The sequence below is a fragment of the Aulonocara sp. 'chitande type north' Nkhata Bay genome, linkage group LG20 (genome assembly GCF_057382095.1).
Source record: "Aulonocara sp. 'chitande type north' Nkhata Bay isolate Kocher_YH1m ecotype deep benthic linkage group LG20, A_spYH_male_GT1.1, whole genome shotgun sequence".
NCBI classification, from domain to species: Eukaryota; Metazoa; Chordata; class Actinopteri; order Cichliformes; family Cichlidae; genus Aulonocara; species Aulonocara sp. 'chitande type north' Nkhata Bay.
In genome coordinates this window covers 4,521,009-4,538,663 of record NC_141363.1, presented here as the reverse complement: position 1 = coordinate 4,538,663, position 17,655 = coordinate 4,521,009, and the positions used below count along the sequence as shown (strand labels likewise).

The 17,655-nt window shown below is 40.2% G+C and overlaps 2 protein-coding genes across 7 annotated transcripts in view; both read right to left on the bottom strand.

The window, feature by feature from the left end:
• rerea (arginine-glutamic acid dipeptide (RE) repeats a) overlaps positions 1-1,802 on the bottom strand; it is a 133,653-nt gene extending 131,851 nt beyond the window's left edge. For 3 of the 4 annotated variants that reach the window (XM_086278324.1, XM_086278321.1, XM_086278325.1), the window contains exon 1: positions 1,350-1,801. The gene's annotated coding sequence lies outside the window, so the exon portion shown is untranslated. Of the gene's footprint in view, positions 1-1,349 lie in introns of all 4 variants that reach the window. The other variant, XM_086278326.1, reaches the window with a different exon arrangement.
• Positions 1,803-4,420: 2,618 nt separating this feature from the next.
• Positions 4,421-13,017, bottom strand: eno1a (enolase 1a, (alpha)). Of its 3 annotated transcripts, none has more exons than XM_086276481.1 (12): positions 12,880-13,017; positions 10,745-10,839; positions 8,311-8,406; positions 8,132-8,190; positions 7,335-7,404; positions 6,884-7,017; positions 6,515-6,737; positions 5,946-6,143; positions 5,378-5,579; positions 5,189-5,297; positions 5,030-5,088; positions 4,421-4,938 (listed from the first exon to the last, which is right to left on the bottom strand). In XM_086276481.1, the coding sequence occupies exons 2-12, from the start codon at positions 10,827-10,829 to the stop codon at positions 4,875-4,877; spliced, it is 1,299 nt and encodes a 432-aa protein (XP_086132607.1). In that variant the 5' UTR covers positions 10,830-10,839; positions 12,880-13,017; the 3' UTR covers positions 4,421-4,874. The 3 variants fall into 3 exon arrangements, with proteins under 3 accessions (XP_086132607.1, XP_086132605.1, XP_086132606.1); XM_086276479.1 differs by lacking the exon at positions 8,132-8,190 and adding an exon at positions 7,776-7,834; XM_086276480.1 differs by lacking the exons at positions 8,132-8,190; positions 12,880-13,017 and adding exons at positions 7,776-7,834; positions 10,925-11,067.
• Positions 13,018-17,655: the final 4,638 nt, after the last annotated feature.

The window sequence follows — 17,655 nt, the reverse complement described above, 5'->3', positions numbered from 1 at the left end:
AAACCATTAAACTTAACGTGGTGCTGGGTGTGTTTTACAGTGCATCGCTATCAGGATATCAGATCATTTATTGATGATTTCCCTATGCCCAGCCTAACACTGTGCCACTCTGACAAGTGAGGAAACGTAGGTTTTGTCCTTAAATTCATTTAGACTCTTTCAGTGGACTGAAAATAGCGTAGCATTTACAGAGCAAACGAAATTTTCACACTCCTTTGATCATTTACTATAGTGCGCTCTCTTCGTGCATTGTGAAGCCCTCAATTGTTCAGGGCTGTGTAGTCAGTGAGGTAAAAGAGTCAAGTATGAGTCACAAGCACTCAATAAAAATAAAAACACACTTTCCTGCTGGTTCTTCTCTTTTAAAGTTAGAGGTAGTAAAATGTGCATGGACTGCATAATATTTGGAAACTCTTGCCTTTCAAGGAGGAATTGTGCAACATATTTGTGGCCAAACACTACTCGTTTGTTTACTATTTTCAAACTTGCAATTGCAAACTTTGGCTTAACGCTGCAAAAAACAAAATGCCCCCTGATAAAAAACAAAAAGTATGACCTCTCCAAACACCAAGAAACCTTCACCTGATGTAGTCTCTTAAATGCTTTCAACTTTCTCAGGAGAAAGTGAAGTCTTAAACCCACTTCTGGCTGTTGTATTTGTTGACAAATATCTTCAGTGTAGATTACATCTTTCATTTTCTCACAGCAGCACGAATGTGCTCTCATCCGGTGTTTAAAACCAGGCCAGACCACACTCCTAAATAACCACGAACTGCGATCTAGATAACAACAATTGAGCACAAGTCAAAACACACAAAAGACAGCTAGTTAGCTTCGCTGGCTAACGTTTCCAAGGGCTAGTGACAATAGCTGAATGGCTAAGACTATTCCCTGGAAAAGACATAGCACACTGGGTATTTCAAAACAGGGAAAAGCAAGCTATGGGGTACTGCGATGTTATCTGTGCTGTCATACCACAAAGTGTTTAATAAATTAAAGTCGTGTTGTGTGTACTGGACGGGCTCTGTAATAACCGGTGCCAACGAGCTGTTTGTATCCAGACATTACTCTGCTCCTAGCTGGCATTCCCAATCAGTGCTAGTCACTGGCGCTAGCCGCTAATGTTAGTTCATAGTAACCAGCAACACCAACAGCAAGGGGCAACCAAGTCTATCAGCTAACTAGCTAGCTAATGCTAATAAGCAAATTAGCCAAATAGCTACCAAGCGATGATGTACGTTAACAGTCCAACGTTTACATACTCTTCCGTTAATTTGTGTCATTTCTCCCTCGTTTGCTGATGAACATCAAATGCAAAAAGACTGCTGATTGCAGCTCACAGCACTTACCTTAAAGAGCTTGATCTACAACATCTGTGATTTGTTTGATGAGAGACTGCAACAACAAACAATAGCAGCAGCAGCAGCAGCAACAGCAGCAGGGGCAATTAGCCAACGTTAGTTAGCCAAGTGTCGCCACTACAGAGAGTAGTACAACAGCTGCAGTGCCACCTGTATATCGTTTGTTATATAGCTATAACCGAGAGAACCACGTTTGGTATAACGCTGTCATAAATGATGGACTTCAGAATAAAGAGAGTAATCGTTGCCGGGATGCTCAGACTAGTGTATGTGAGAGGCACTCAGCATGACAGCATCCTTCTTCATCTTGGGGTGAGAACAGTTGGGGGGTTCTCAAAGTTCAACCGGTAAAATATCGTCACCCACTGGCCAAAACTGGAAACATCCAGCGACACTGGGAGTCCTCTGGATGTCTATTCTGTAGCAACACTTGGTCCATCTTCATCCTTTAGCTCAGAAAATTAGGATAGAATTCAAATGGGGACAAATTAATTTACGGTTAAATAATTTAAGTGTTACATTATAAAGCATATTGTAAATAAAGACAGAAATGGAAGACTACAATTTGGCAGTTACTATATCAGTACAAAATGCTGACAGACCATTTATTTGCACATACTTTTTGCTTGAACTGATAAACAGCTTGATACTATGCTGCATAAGAATAAAATATAATATATATAATAATGACTTTTTTGTGTATTGTATAGATATAAACCTAGTGTAAATACACAAAATAAAATAGAATAGAATAGAAAATAGAATACAATGTTTGTCTGTCACTGTTATAGTGTTTTTAAACATCTCACTTAAGCAACAATAGTAAGGTTTCGCAATAGAATAGAATAGTACAGAATGGTCTGGATACTGGAAAATACTCTACTTTTATGTTTCGTTATTGCCAGTGAAATTGTGAAACAATAAGAAAGTATACAAAGTAGCTATATACTTTTATAGAATGGTTACATTAGATTCTGTTTTTATTCATGAAGGAAAAATGTAGAATAATAACAAAATTCAATAGCAGCAATATGGAAAAAACGATAAAACTGCTTAAGAATAGAATAGAATAGAATAAAAAGATTACTATTTTGTTGTTACAAAGGAAATTGTGAAAGAAATAAAAAAGTAACTGGAGATATTCATAGAATAGCATCAGTAGAAGACGTTCGTATTACAATTATAGAATAGAATAGCTCTTTAGACACTTTAATCATAACAGAGTAACTATATACATTTATAGAATAGGAGAAATTTTTACTAGAATTGTTTTATTATTATTAGAGTAGAGTACAGTAGAATATTAACAGTGAAACTGTGGATTACAATACAAGAGGACAAAATAGAATAGAATACCTCTTTCAACACTTAAATATACAGAAAGAGCTGTGGAATAATAACAGAGTAAATATTTGTAGTTATTGAATAGCTGCACTATAAGAAGTTTTTATTATAATAATTTTTTAGCATAGAATAGAATAGAATATTATACTGCTGCTGACACTTTAATAAGCAGTAGAGGCTATGATACAGAGTAGAGTAGAACACATCTTGTAATAATTGAATTTAGGGTAAGAACTATGGAATACAACAGAATAGAATATCTCGTTAGACCCTATAACATACAGTAAGGACTTTAGAATAATAGCAGATTAACTATATGCATTTATAGAAAAGCTGCACTAGGATATATATATTTTTTGTCATTATGTTTTAGATTGGACTGGACTAGACTAGACTAGAATAGAATAGAAAATGTGATCATATGCAACACTAATTCTAGAGTACATTAAAGGTAAAAAAAAAAAAAAAGAGACATATAACTCTTCAAGTGAGATGATCACAAAATTAACACAGTTTAATCCCATATAATTGCCTCCACTGGGCTGCTGTCCACTCCACACCTGCACATTATGTATTTGGAGAACTGGAATTATTTATTTAGTTTAGTTTAATTCATGTCGGGTAGAGTTAACAGTTATGCGTCCTGTGCATTTAATGCTCATTAGTTTTACTGTTAAATTCAGCTACATCTGAAGCCACAAGTTTGTTTATTTTTTCTCAGAACAAATATGAGTTTTGCTTTTAGAATATAAAACAGTTTTTTCTTTCCTAAATAAATGTGATGCTACAAAACTTTAATTTATTAGGGGTTATTGTCGTTTGAATGAAAATTACTAAGTTGATTTATTTTGAAATTGGAATTAACACGGAGCCATTTTGTTTAATTGGCTTAACACTGTTTAATTTTTCAACTTTTCATGTGCTCACGTTTGAATTTAATTGAGTGCCAAGACTCTACCTTTTTCAGAAAGGTGCACCGTTTCATCTGAACACTAGAGGGAGCAGGTCTAAAAGGAAAACATTGGGTATAATTCACGCTGTAATATCACTTTACAGTCTCCCACATTTACTTTCTTAGAGGATTAACTTTGTGTGAAAAACATTTATTTAAGGTTAAGTGTGAGAATGATTAAACTTACGCAATTCTTGCCAAGTGGTTCAGCTGACAGAGTCTGCAATGTGTGACAGGTAGCGTCTTTGTATCAGTGATTTGTAATACATCTCCTTGGTGACACCTAAACAATGGAAGCAGGTTCAGAAAGGGCTCACACAAAGTAAATTGGTGTGGCACAAACCCAGCTGGCAATCCCCTGCGGTACCATACCCCTGGTGAAAAGAGTCTCATTTATCTTGGCAAGGCTCAGTAGAGAAAGAGGCTGCTTCGAGCTTCTGGATTCTTTTACCCAGGGGCCAACAAATGGCGCCCTACAGCTCTGGGCTCATATTTCGCCTTCTTGGTGGCTTTCAGATTACGCCACATAGGTAGGAGCAGTTATGGAGCACAAGCCGTTTACTGTAGATGCTCTGACTTTCTTTGAAGGAAAGTTATGAATTATTAATGAACTGTTACAGTGACCATCATTATGAGATGCAGTAAGCATAAGTGGCAACAATTTCACAACTGTTTCAGGGAGTTTTCTTGCCATTGTGCATTTAGTGTGTGTTAATAATTTCATAATAAAGCATTTAAGTGAAACAAAATTAAAACTTCAGAATAACTTTTCAAACTATATTATTTATTACACGTTTCTGCAGACGTGTACATCAACACAAGACCTCGTCAGATGCGATACATTGCACATACAACAGTCTTACCAATGCTTAGAGCAGAGCCTCACTAATGTTACAGTAGCTCATTTACTCAGTAGAGGACCTAATTCACTACAACTCACGAAAAGCTGAACAAAAATCTCTCACACAGTTACACAGACAAAAACACAAGGACCAACACTATTCAGGAACTAAAGCAGAGATTGAAGATGAGCTGAACTGTGACTTCACTGGGACGTGCTGTCCCCTCCCTACGCCACAGACTTAGACCTTAGATGTCAGTGGTGTTTCTCTCCATCTTCTCTTTAACAGGGTAGGCAACCTAGTGTGGCGTATACTGTATGTGTGAGGATTATATATGAGCAATGAACACACAGAGGCCCAAGGAGGAAGACCAGCTCAGATGGGGTGTCTGAAGTTCTGGCCAGCAAAACGGGCCTTGTCGCCAAGCTCCTCTTCAATCCTAAAAGACAGTGATCATGGTTGGTTAAAGTGGACTTCCATGTAACTGTAAAACAACAACGGTAATGTGCATGTTTTTAGAAGGGACTCACCTGAGGAGCTGGTTGTACTTGGCCAAACGCTCAGATCGGCAAGGTGCACCCGTCTTGATCTGGGAAGGAATAAAGACACATAAGAGCAAGTCTGTAACATGCAAGCAACTACCTGACTAAGTGTAAAGTCAGCTTTGAAACAACAAGATATAGTTTTACCTGTCCAGTGCAGAGACCAACCACAAGGTCAGCGATGAAGGTGTCCTCTGTCTCTCCAGAGCGGTGGCTGACCATCACACCCCAGCCATTGCTCTGGGCCATCTTGCAGCTAAAAGAGAAGACCCAATAAGCCAACTAATACTTTTATGTAAATGAGTGGGATTGTGTTGCAGTGCTGTGGACACTCACGCCTGCAGAGACTCTGTGACGGAGCCGATCTGGTTGACTTTAAGCAGCAGGCAGTTGCAGGCTTTGTCAGACACAGCCTTGGAGATGCGTTTGGGGTTGGTAACGGTGAGATCGTCACCCACAACCTGGATGCTGGTACTGGCTGTGAATTTGGTCCATGCCTCCCAGTCATCCTGGTCAAAAGGGTCCTCAATGGACACCACTGTTAGGATAGGAATTAATGATTCAGTCAATAAAAGGCTAATCTGACAGGGTTTTTTTAAATACAGAAACCTAAAACCTTAAATTGGTTATTCTCTTTGTTGGCCACTTGGTGGCATCAGAAACAAGTTTGTAACTGCTCCGCTTTTGACGACAGTGTACAATGCATTTTGCAGATGCATGGCATGTATGATTCTCTGCATAGACATGCAGAGCATATCTATACATCATTCATGTGCAACAACTATGGATAGAGTTGCAACAGGGCATTATGATCTGATGAGGATTCAAATGTCATGGAGCAGTACTCACTGAATAAAACAAAACAAAACAAACAACGACAAAAAAGTATCTACTTAAAACTCACCGGGGTAATCTTTGACGAAGCTCCTGTATAGGTCAGCCAGCTTGTCGGAGGAGATGTAGCGGTTAGGGTCATCGGGAGACTTGAAGTCCAGATCATACTTGCCGCCCTTGTAGAACTCAGAAGCAGCTACATCCATGCCAATGACGATCTTATCGGAGTAGCCGGCCTTAGCGATGGCATGTTTCAGCAGCTCCAGAGCTGATAAAACAACATACAATAAAAGGGTGACTGCATTTGTCGACAATTAAATCAAAGTTTTCATTCTGAAAAATGAGTCACCACTGAAAGCTCTGCACAACTAGGACAGCTGCCATATCAGCACATTGACCTGACACTGGAGGCTCATGCTAGCAGTACTGAGTTGAGACCTTAATTTAGAAACCGTATGTCAACTTCAGCAGTGACATAAGTGGAGATACTTTCCTGGAAGCTCTAAGAATTCAATGCTTTCAAGACACACCCTTTAGGAATATTCAAGGTGTACAGTAACAACTTTTGACTCTAAATGTTTGCAAAGATAACCATTTACTCTGTGTGAAATAACTGTTATAGCTGATTACTTCTCTAACCTTCTTTGTTCTCAAGGATGTTGGGGGCGAAGCCACCCTCATCTCCTACATTGGTGGCATCCTTTCCGTACTTTTCCTTGATGACATTCTTCAGGTTGTGGTAGACCTCAGCACCAATACGCATGGCCTCCTTGAAGCTGCTAGCACCAACGGGCAGGATCATGAACTCCTGCATAGCCAGCTTGTTGCCTGCATGGGAGCCACCATTGATGACATTGAAAGCCTGAAAGGAAGCAGAGAGGACCAGCTTTTAGCCTAATGCAATCATGGATGAATACAATGACCCTTTGAATTAGATATTAATGGTCTATGAGGCCTATTGATCAATAAAGTGTAAAAGGCCTTGGATAATTGTGCTATGACGCTCACAGGAACTGGGAGAATGACTTCAGGATTGCCAGCCAGGTCAGCAATGTGGCGGTAGAGGGGAACGCCCTTCTCTGCAGCACCAGCCTTGCACACAGCCAGGGAGACGCCCAGGATGGCATTAGCACCAAACTTAGCTGCAGGATAGTAAACACAAATAATTCACAATATAATATATACTGTCAAGACATAGCTTGTGATGTTCTCCATTGTTTGTGGAGAGCATTTTTGGATTTTTGAGGTTTAGACACTGTTTAATTAAAATCTCCAAACACAATATATGCAATTCCATACTGAAAACTTTCAGGAGGTTACAAACAAATAACCATCACTGGAGCAGAAATACTGTTTAAATGGTCCTATGCACTGCCCAATATTTACCAAAAATATCTTTAAATATTTTTATTTATACATGTGTCCTCACAAAATATTGTAAAGTACACTGGTATCTTACACTTGTTTTCAGTGCCATCCATGTCCAGCATCAGCTTGTCGATCTTCTCCTGCTCCAGAACGTTCACATCCTGGATTAAACACAACATGACAGGTTTAATTGGACTGGGTGGGGAAAGAGGCTGAACTTAAACTGGTTTATTTCTAAATCAATAGTTCATTAGATCACACTACAAAGATGTTAGAGTAATCAAACCATGTCAGTTATTTTACTGAAGTTCTGCTAGTATAGACGGGTTTATAGATGCTTTGGGTATATCATGAGGTTAATGTAGAATTCAGTCACAACAAACTGTTCAGTGCATACAGTTATGCATTTCCCAGTTACTGCTACCAATAACACACTTTTGTGTTTTCATTTACTGCTGCATTTCTAACTTCTTAACACAATTCATTTGACACTAGAACACAGTTATATTAGTCAAACAATAAATGGTCCTACCTTGCTAACCAGTGCAGGTGCAATAGTTTTATTGATATGGTCAACTGCTTTTGAGACACCTGCAAGGAACAAGCAGACCATGACTGACTCAGACAGAAGAAGACCATGCAGAGTAGGCGAGACAGATGACCACAGAGCATCCAATTGTATGAGACAGTGTGTGAGTGAGCAATTAGTGGTAAAATGTAATTTACCCAGTGATTATTTTGCTCTTTTATTTTTTTCCCTTTATTCTTAGATCTGTGATCATCTGCTTGTGCCCGACGAGGTTAGTTTCCAAAAGCCAAACTCATTTTTCATGCTGCTGTGCACGGCAATATGTAAAGAGTCACTCCGTTACTCCACACTTTATTTACCTGGTTACATAATGCAGGGGCCAAAAAATCATTTATATATTTAACTGCTCTTTTGACTCCTAACAGGAGGGAGAGAGATGTAGGAATCAGAAATGAAGTAGTAAAAGATGAGGAGCGAGAGAGCAGAATGTAAAGTGGAAATGGCACAAAAGATTGTAAAATAAATAGAGATGTCTTACCTTTGCCCATGTAGCGTGTTTTATCATTGTCACGGAGCTCCAGAGCCTCATAGATGCCTGTGGAGGCACCGCTGGGAACTGCAGCCCTGAAGAGACCTTGGAGACACAGAGGACATTTCACATTTGTTACTTTTAAGTGCTATTTCACGTCACAGATATTCAACAAAAGATTGCCTGGACTTTGACATATGTTGAAATCTGATTTCACCATTATACCATACTTCCTGACTTTGGGTTTGTGCTTTCTACATGCTGTCTTCACAAAGAGGAACATGTTTGTTAGGACAACAAGTGCAGAGGAGGGGCTACTTGGTACACAAGGGACAGCAGTGAGTATCAGCTAAAGGCGTCTCCTGCTCCAAAATGAAATAAACCATGTTGGGAGGAAGTTGTAACGGCTGTGCTGCAAAATCTGTGATGTAACAGGCAAAGCCAGATGGCCAACTGAGCATGTGCAGTGCATCTGTGGGATGATAGCAAGCCACACCCATATATAAGAGGATAGCCATTTCAGATTCACCCAAGTGATTGGAAATTGGAGCAGAGCAAAAAAAATCTATTCAGCTTGCTCAGTGAAGCGGCAATGATGGTGTGAGTCTGAGGGGATTTAGGGCTTAGCACAAGAGGACACAGCCACTGTCAAGGCAGTGAGTTCAAGCTTAACGAATCATCTGCATCAAGACATCACCTGGATGCTTTTGGGGAATGCTGCCAAATATCCAGGTCACATTATTAACAGCTTTCTGGCTGAACACAATAAAAAGGAGAGCCGTAGAGAAAAGCAATGAATCAGCAAATCTTCAAGTACCTACAGTAAAAGTGAATTCCTTTTTTTTTGTGCCAACAGCCCATCACACAGATGGCATGATGGGCAACAAGCATAGTGGGTTATCTAATATGACTGTGAAGCTGGTTACATAACAGTGCAAAAACACATCTCGGTTACTATGACCGACATACTCTGGGTGCAGCACGCTCGCTTTGGTCTGTGCAGTTAATGATGTCAAAACAAGTCTGGTGGACTTAAAAGGGCCCAAGAAGAATAAGGGTGCTATTTACAGTAAACTGGAGCACGTAGCAACCATCCAAAACTAATGAAGAGACAGAAGGGCAGCAGAAGAGGGCAGACAATCTATTCAAACCAGTGCATTCAAGGCAGCGTAGCCGGCTTCACACATTTCCGTGTCAATGACCATTCAGGTTGCTTCGTTAAAATTCTCAGGACATTTCACTGGGTTGAGCTGTTCCTTTATTTGAGCTCTTATAACAGAATAGCTTGCCAAAAAAAAACTTCAAACCCTTGCCAGGCCCTTTAGTTAGTTAAAATAAAATTGATCTCAACCTCCAGCATACGTGTGGAACAGTGCAGCGTTTGGATGCTTTATGGTCAACAGCTTAATTATCTTAACTGGTACACAATAAGGAGAGGGACGTGAACTGTAGATTTAATTTCCCTGACACCTGTACTTTACATAAAATGAAGATTCAACTCAACTCGCTGGTTTGCCAGAAGCACCTACTGTATGAGCTACAACTGCTTCCAAACAGGAACCATTACAGTAACAGAGCGCTGCAGAGGCAGTGTGACTTTACAGGAGCTATTTTCACACATCCATCATCTGATCTGATCCAGCGAGGGCCACTCTGAAGACGGCAACAGTGTAGGTTACCAAGTTGCTGGTCTGACTGCCTAAATACACACGTTAGCAGACAATAATTTCATGTGCAGGTTATACACGATTTCAATTTACCTGTTAAACACATGCATTTGAAAGTGGGTTTATGAGTCCCCCTTTTACGTCACCAGACTTCCTGAAAGGATTACTCATAAAATGTGGTCCATCAAGAGGCTACAAAGCCGGCCTAGACTGTGAGGCCCCCTCCACCATGCTTTAAAGCTGGAATAAGGATTTTGTATTGGGTGTTCATCGTTCTTTAACTCCTAACGTGATATTTTTGCCCAAAAGTTCAACTGCTGTCTTATGTGCCAACAGAACATTGTGCCAGAAGGGTTGTGAAACATGCAGGTATGCTTTTGCAATCGTCAGATGTGGTTTTTAGCAGGTTGTAGAGATTTTGTACATCTTTATTCATAAGGTGGGGGCACCACTACAAGCCCCACTCAGTCTCCTTTCCTTACTTGGAACAGTTGTTAGGAAAACGTTTTGCTTACTTTTTCCAGCATAGCCTATGAGTCAGTACTCATACTATAATATAGACATGACAAGTGCAGCTGTTTGCATGTGGTTCACAGCCAAAGGCTTCACAATGTCTTGCATTTAACTGTAGATGCACGTTAGGTTGTGAGCCGTGCCACCACTGACTAGAAGATCAGGTTTTACAAGCTGCAAGGTATAAAAGAACCTTTCTCTTCTTAAGCCTTTAATTCATATAAAACGAGTCCAAGAAAGCATGTAGTTTATCCATACAGTACCTTTCTTAGTGTAAAGATCAACTTCCACAGTGGGGTTGCCACGGGAGTCAAAAATCTCACGAGCGTGGATCTTCAGGATAGACATGATTCTGGATCTGCAGAAGAAACAAATGTAAGAGGGATTAGTGTAGGACTCCTTCACAGGTCAAGCAGACGGGCCCCTTTAGAGCTTCTACTTACGAATTAAAGCGTTGAGTAGAGAGGTGGCAATAAACTTGGGATACACGGCGACACACTCACAATAACAAGTAAATAATCTGAAGATGGATTTCAGAGAAAACAGCAATAAATCTTCTCGATGGTTCTCTAATTAAGTATATGGCTGTGCAGACCACCTAAACTGATGTGTACTGGCTGCGAGGGCAGAGGTAATAGCAGACAGGCGTGGCTACTGCAGTGAGGAAAATCTGTATGGGTTCCTTTAGTTTACTTATTACATCAGACTATAAAACAGCATTGCAAAATGTTTGCAAAAAAAAAAAAAAATCCCTGTACGTGACAATAAGAGAGTGACCTAGCAGAAAACCTATTTGACTTCTTTTTGTTTCTTTTGCTTTCACTGCAATGATATTACAGGCACGAGATGTGGTCTAATCTCATGGAGCCTTTCATTATCTCGTGAAATTTCAGGAGCAGAGGTCAGAGAAGGTTTTAAGAGAGACTGTTTGCCCATGATGCCTGCAGCACTATTGATTTACATTGGTTTTATCCAACGTGGCCCAATTCCAATTATTTATTGCCTTGCACATCTGCACATACTGAGTGCCTGAATGAACTCCCGAGTTCAGCCTGGAAAACTGTGTCAGAGTGCAGAAACAATGGAAAATCCTCTGTCCCCAGAGATCTGTGTGGAAATTTACCAGAGGTGACAGTGATGAAGCACAATTGCATGCACCTACAAAAAATCTTTAGGTACATAAAATCATTTATATAACTTCTGGGGACCTTTTGACTAACCAAATTAAAGATTTATGCCATTTTAAATAGGCATGTCGCTGGTAAGATTTCCTGTGTTTTACCAGCATGTTAGTTTTTTTTTTCTTCAAAGGTTAATATTTCTCGAGTTACACAAAATGCTATCAACTGGATAATCCATCAATTATCATCCATCCTCATGCAGGCTAAATACCCTTTGGGTTCTTGACAGCTAGTCATATAGAAAGTATATTTGATATGACTTCATACATTTTAGCCTTCTTGGAGCAAATAACTAATCATCATATTTGTAGCTACCAAAAATTCTGCAATATAATAAGCAGTGGATGCCACGTGAATAGCTAATATTTGGTAATCTTGCTGTTTTTGGTGCACGGTCATTGCAAACTCCGGGAGCGAACATGTAAGATGAGAGTATAATGGCACCTGGAGAAAAATGAATAATTAAGGATTGAAACTTGATGTGTGTTGCAAGCCTCCTACATATACACTAGTCTGAAACCTGAAAAAAACTTTTAAAGCTGCATCAGTAATCTTATAACCTACCGAGTGAGTGATTCATAAAAATACTACGAGGCTACAGAAATGACTCAAATTGACTTGAAGGGGAAAAATGAGACATTAAAGGTCGTGTAATCCTGCTACACACGGTAATTTTCCTTTACTCGGTGGACACACCTCCAGTCTGATGCAAGCAACTGGTAGCTTACCCACAGCCTCAGCCAGCGTAGAATGCTTGAAGTGGCGCACGTTTGAGGTTATCAGGCAAAAACAGCCCTAAAAGTGATTCTTTAATAACAAACAGCAAACACAGGCTGCAGGAAGCTGGGCTTGCAACATGACGCCCTGTTCCTCCACACACTGCAGCTCTAAATGGACAGACATCTCGCCGGCTGACGGCAGTGGTTTAAAAATAGACAGTGGGCTACAAACTGCTCCAGCCTGTGAGCCACCGACCCATCAATGGGGTTTAATGAGTGGGCGTATAAATGAGAAATAAGCGCCCGAAGTGTAAGCTAACACAAGGACAAGACTTCGAGGATATCAAGGATGAAGAGCACTCTTTAGACTATGATATGAAAACTAAAAAACTTTATATTAATAAACGCTGTCATTAGAATAGGCCCTTTAAATCACGAACATCATCATAATGACTTAAAAGTATGAATAAAAAGCCAAAAGAGATTGAAATGAGTTACCTTTCCGGCCTAACTGTGAGCAAGGACGAAGCTGTCTCTCTCTGGTGCGGGCAGGCAGAGAAGGCGCTCGTGACGCTTCGGGTTGGATGATAAGCGAATGGAATCAGGAAGAAACTGAGAAACGGCGCAACGCCATTGGCTGGAGCTCACTCACGAGTGCAGACGGTTGCGAGAGGCGACGCACGTTCACCACCGTCAGGAGGCAGACCTTGAAAATGAAGAGGATGCGGATTTGTTTTAAAACCTCAGCATCACCTTAATAAAATCAGCATGTAGACAGTCAACGATAAAGTGTGCGTTTCTAATAGAGATGTCTATTGGGAAATTTATTTTTTATTTTTTATTTTTTATTTTTTGCGAGAATGAAAGAGTCGGTTGCAATGCGGAAAGATGACGCAGAGATGAGTACGTGCAGAAAAGCAGGCAGGGATCTCCGGTGGGGTGTTTCGCTGCTGGACACGTCACTTACGGTCACATTTCCTGGCAACGACTTTTCCCCCACAAGGATTTCATAAATGAATGGCAAATTTGGGGCGCATGCATTTTACACAAGACCCAGTCCACAGTGAGCCATCGTGCGGGTTACAGAGACTGCAGCAGGCACCTCAGAATAGAAATGGTAATTCACCATCAGGGCTGAAAGTCTTCTTACTTAACTATATAGAATTTTTTGAAGATTTTATTAGTCCTGGCACTGAGTTAGAAGGTGTAAACTTGGATATCCACAGTATACATTTAAAAGATTGGCTGCACTAGTTATCAATATCAAGACTGCAGTAATGAATCACGGCATGAATGAGTGAGTACCGGGTTTCCCCCACACGTCTGTGCTGTGACTCCTCGTCATTTCACGACGTGGGTTCATGCAGCTGCGCAGTGGAGGGAATGCAGCACCCATGACAGATCAGAGCGTGATGGTGAGAGCCTGCTGCAGTGACCTTGAGACGGTCAGTGTGGCACTCATGTGCAAGTGCGCCATCTGCTGCTCAGATACTGAACAGCAGATATTTTCAGTTGTGAATGACATTTATTTACGTTAGATGGAAGGAAATTGTATCCAAGAAGACTTCAAATTCTAAAATAAAAAAAGTCTTAAGCCAGCCTTTATTTAAAAAAACAAAACAAGAAAACATTTTACTTCCAAGCAGCCAGTAATTTTTTAAAAGAAATCTTGAGCAGTAGTTTTCCAGTCTTTCAGAAGGCATTTACATTTTTTCCTTTGGACATTGGCTGCTTTTTTAAATTCATTTTCAGACCCACTCTTGCACCTTATCATTTCAGATTAGTATTTTTTGTTTGTTTGCTAAGTCAATTAACACTAACCCATCATTCAAGCATAAAAAGGTACCTAAACCATGCTGTTCACCTAACTTATCCAGTACTGTGTTTATATAACACACGTGGAGATACAGAAATTCTTTTATTGCTGCCATATAACCTGCATCAATATAATTGCATTAATAACATTCTTTACAGCATTATTCCATTTAATAATATTTCTCACAGTATTGATATTGCATTAAAGTTGTTTATTGAAGATGTTCATTTAAGGATCCTTCCATTATGTTAACTTTTATTACAGGTACGGCCAGAAGTATTTCATACACATTGCATAGTATTTGTGCTCATTCAGAGTTGTTGCTTAGTCTACAGAGGGTCTTAAGCTTTGTGAAGCGCGATGTCTTCACAATCTATTGTGTTAAAGACTAGAGCATAGAAGGATAACTGCAATACATGCTTACAATACACATATAATCTAGAAATGTGCCAGGCCTGAGGCCTTAACTCATTTAGCTTCTAACTGCATTTTAGTCTACTTGGTAACAGATGACCGGAGTCAACAACCAGCCCTCAGAGACCCTGAAGGCTTGAAGTTATTGCCTTGTTTGGAAGGTGTTATAGAAATGAGAAGTTCTAGGTCTGTTTATAGCCATCTAAGATGTACCATTTACTTTAACTAACGTCTTTAACCTATTTTTACGCCATGGAGGGGCGGATACCTCACTGCTTTAAAAGTGTTCTCAACATGTATTTTTGTCAGAAGACATATGCTGATGTTTTCTCTCCTGTGTGTTAATAAACTCATCGTTTGATTGCACTTTTCTGGGGCCTCTGTGGTTTGTTTCACTGCTCTGCATTGATTGATTTCGCGACACACACAATTTAGCTAGAAAACAATATTAGATTGTATCTTTAGGCACCCTGTTACTAGCAGCCTGTCACAAGAACACACCATCACTCCATGCATGGGAGCTGGAGCCCAAAACATAATGTGTTTCCATTTCTTCTGCCGAATCTATAAAAAATGCCCAAGATAACGCAGACTGCGTTATCTTGGGAGAAGTAGCTAGAAGCGACTAACACTTCTTCTAACAAAAAAGTGTTAAAAGAAAAAAAACCAAAAAAGTGTTAGCCAAAAAAACATAGGTTATCTCAGCATGGCTTGCAGACAACTGAGTATGAAAAACATCTGGGAGTCATGTCATCAAGAACTGACACAGGACCTCAGGGATTCATGACCCTTCAATTGATCCATCTACTGTTCACTGAAGCCTCATCAGAAACGGTCTCAGTGGAAGGGTGACTGTCAAGAAGCTGTTCTTATGGAAGTCAAGCAGGGCTGAGGTATGCCAAATTACACAAGAACTGGGCTAAAAAAATCAGTAGCCACAGGTCTTATAGTGAGATGAATCAAATCTGTTCTCAATATATACCAAGAAAGTCGAGAGAGCTGACAGCAGTGAATGTCTGTAACCATCTGTAAAACAAGGTGGATGCCTTGTCATGTAGTGTTGGGGATTTTGTCAAAATTGGTAGAATTATGAACACAGAAAGTTATTGTGCATTTATGAGCCACCGTGCAATACCATCTGGAAAGCATTAGATTTGCAACAGATTAATTTTTTCAGCATGAGAATGATCCCAAGCATGCAGTAAAAGCATACCATTATAGAAATACACACAATGGAAGTCTATAATTTATGGATAGGCCTCCCCCCAGAGCTGGACCTCGACATTATTGAAGCAGTGTGGGATCATCTAAAGGCAGCCAAAAACCAAAGAAGAGCTTTGGATGTGCTTCAAGAAGTCTGGAGAAATATTCCTGAAGACTGCTTAAAGTCAAGTAGAGTAGAGTTTTATTGTCAACCCAACAATATACACTCAAGTATACAATGGGACGAAATATCGTCCTCCTGGATCAAAGGTGCAAACTGAAAAAATAAAAATAAAAATTACATATATACAACTATAAAGAAATAAGATAAATTAAGAATAAGTACAACAGTATTGTGCCTGAATAGAAATAGAATAAGAAATAGAAAAGAATGAGAATAAATATATACAATAGTACACAGAATAAATACAATAAATGCAATAGTACAGAGACAGAGTGGAACAGTGCAATACAGAGTAGTGCAAGTATTGGAAGTGAGAGGAGAGTGTTATGTAGTCCAAGAAGTGTCTGGAGAAGAGAGTCCAGTGTGGAGGAGGCAGCATGGTGTTCAGGAGCCGGACTGCTTGGGGGGAAAAAACTATTGCACAATCTCACCGACCAGCTCCTGATGCTGGAGTGTCATCTCCCGGATGGAAGAGGAATAAACAGTTGGAGGGAGGGGTGATGTCAGCCATGATGCTAGTGGCTTTACGAATGCAGTGTGAGGTGTAAATATCCTGTAGACTAGAGAGCTGCCAATAATGTGCTCAGCGGTCCCCACAAACCTGTGGAGGGCTCTGTGGTCGATGCATGGCAGTTTCCATACCAGACTGTGAAGCAGCTGGTTAGGATGCTCTCTATGGTGCCTCTGTAGAAGGTGTTAAGGATGGGTTTGGGGAGGCGCACCTTCTTCAGTCATCTCAGGAAGTGCAGTCGCTGGAAGAAATGACAAGAAACCTTGCCTATGAGAGCTTCTATGTTGCATAATAAAGGTGGTCACACCAAATATTGACTTTCAAGCTCTTTAGAATTGTGTTTTTGCCTTACATATTGTATTTGTATGTATGCTTGTGCATGTCTTAATTAACTGCTGCACATATTTCCATTTTCCAATATGAAGAAATGATGGTGGGTCAAGACTTTTGCACAGCACTATAGGTGTTTCAGTGAAAGCACCTGTAACAGTTCAAAGGTCATTAGTTTTCCTCATTTATCAGAAAATGCTCAAACTGTGAAACAAGACTTCTGTATACACTGATCCCTGAGAGGATAATTATGGGCACGATAATTTGGTCATTAGGCCACAGTTTCAGTCTTAAAAGGGGAAGATGTGGCATTTTAGTGTGTGAAATGTGAAATGAGAGTAAGGTCTGTTTATTTACTTCCTGCCAAGAGTTAGATGACTTTGCCTTTTTATGGTAATGTGGCAGACTATTTCTTGATCGGGCGCAGCATCTCTACCTGTTGGTGGCATCTTGCATATATATGTCACAGAGGCTTCCTGTCCTCTCTCCTGCCATCTACCTGTGAAACGGTGGGAGGAAGCTGCACTGCCACTCTCTAGAGCTGCACCTGGCAGTGAGGAAGCGTGATAAGAGAACTGATGCTTTTGATCGTTTCTGCATGCCAGTTTTAAATGTTTTCCCACAACCTAAGCCCAGGCTCTCTACACTGTGAGGATAGTTCGCTGAAGAATGAATAAGAAGCTCATGAAGCATGATAGGTCTTTTGCTATTGTACTAAACCAGCTCTCTTGTACATTTGGCTCTATTTTGTTTCCTGTGAGCTGTTTTCATCCTCTGACTCCAAGAAATCCCTAGTAAAGAGGTGACCTCTGCAGT

Bases quoted from the DNA above. Each gene is read 5' to 3' on its own strand.
- eno1a (XM_086276481.1), bottom strand. From the start codon at position 10,829: ATGTCTATCCTGAAGATCCACGCTCGTGAGATTTTTGACTCCCGTGGC. The intron at 7,405-8,131 runs GTAAATAAAGTG...TGTTTAATCCAG, and splicing joins CCCCTGCATTATGTAACCAG to GATGTGAACGTTCTGGAGCA. The intron at 5,580-5,945 runs GTGAGTTTTAAG...CTATCCTAACAG, and splicing joins CTTCGTCAAAGATTACCCCG to TGGTGTCCATTGAGGACCCT.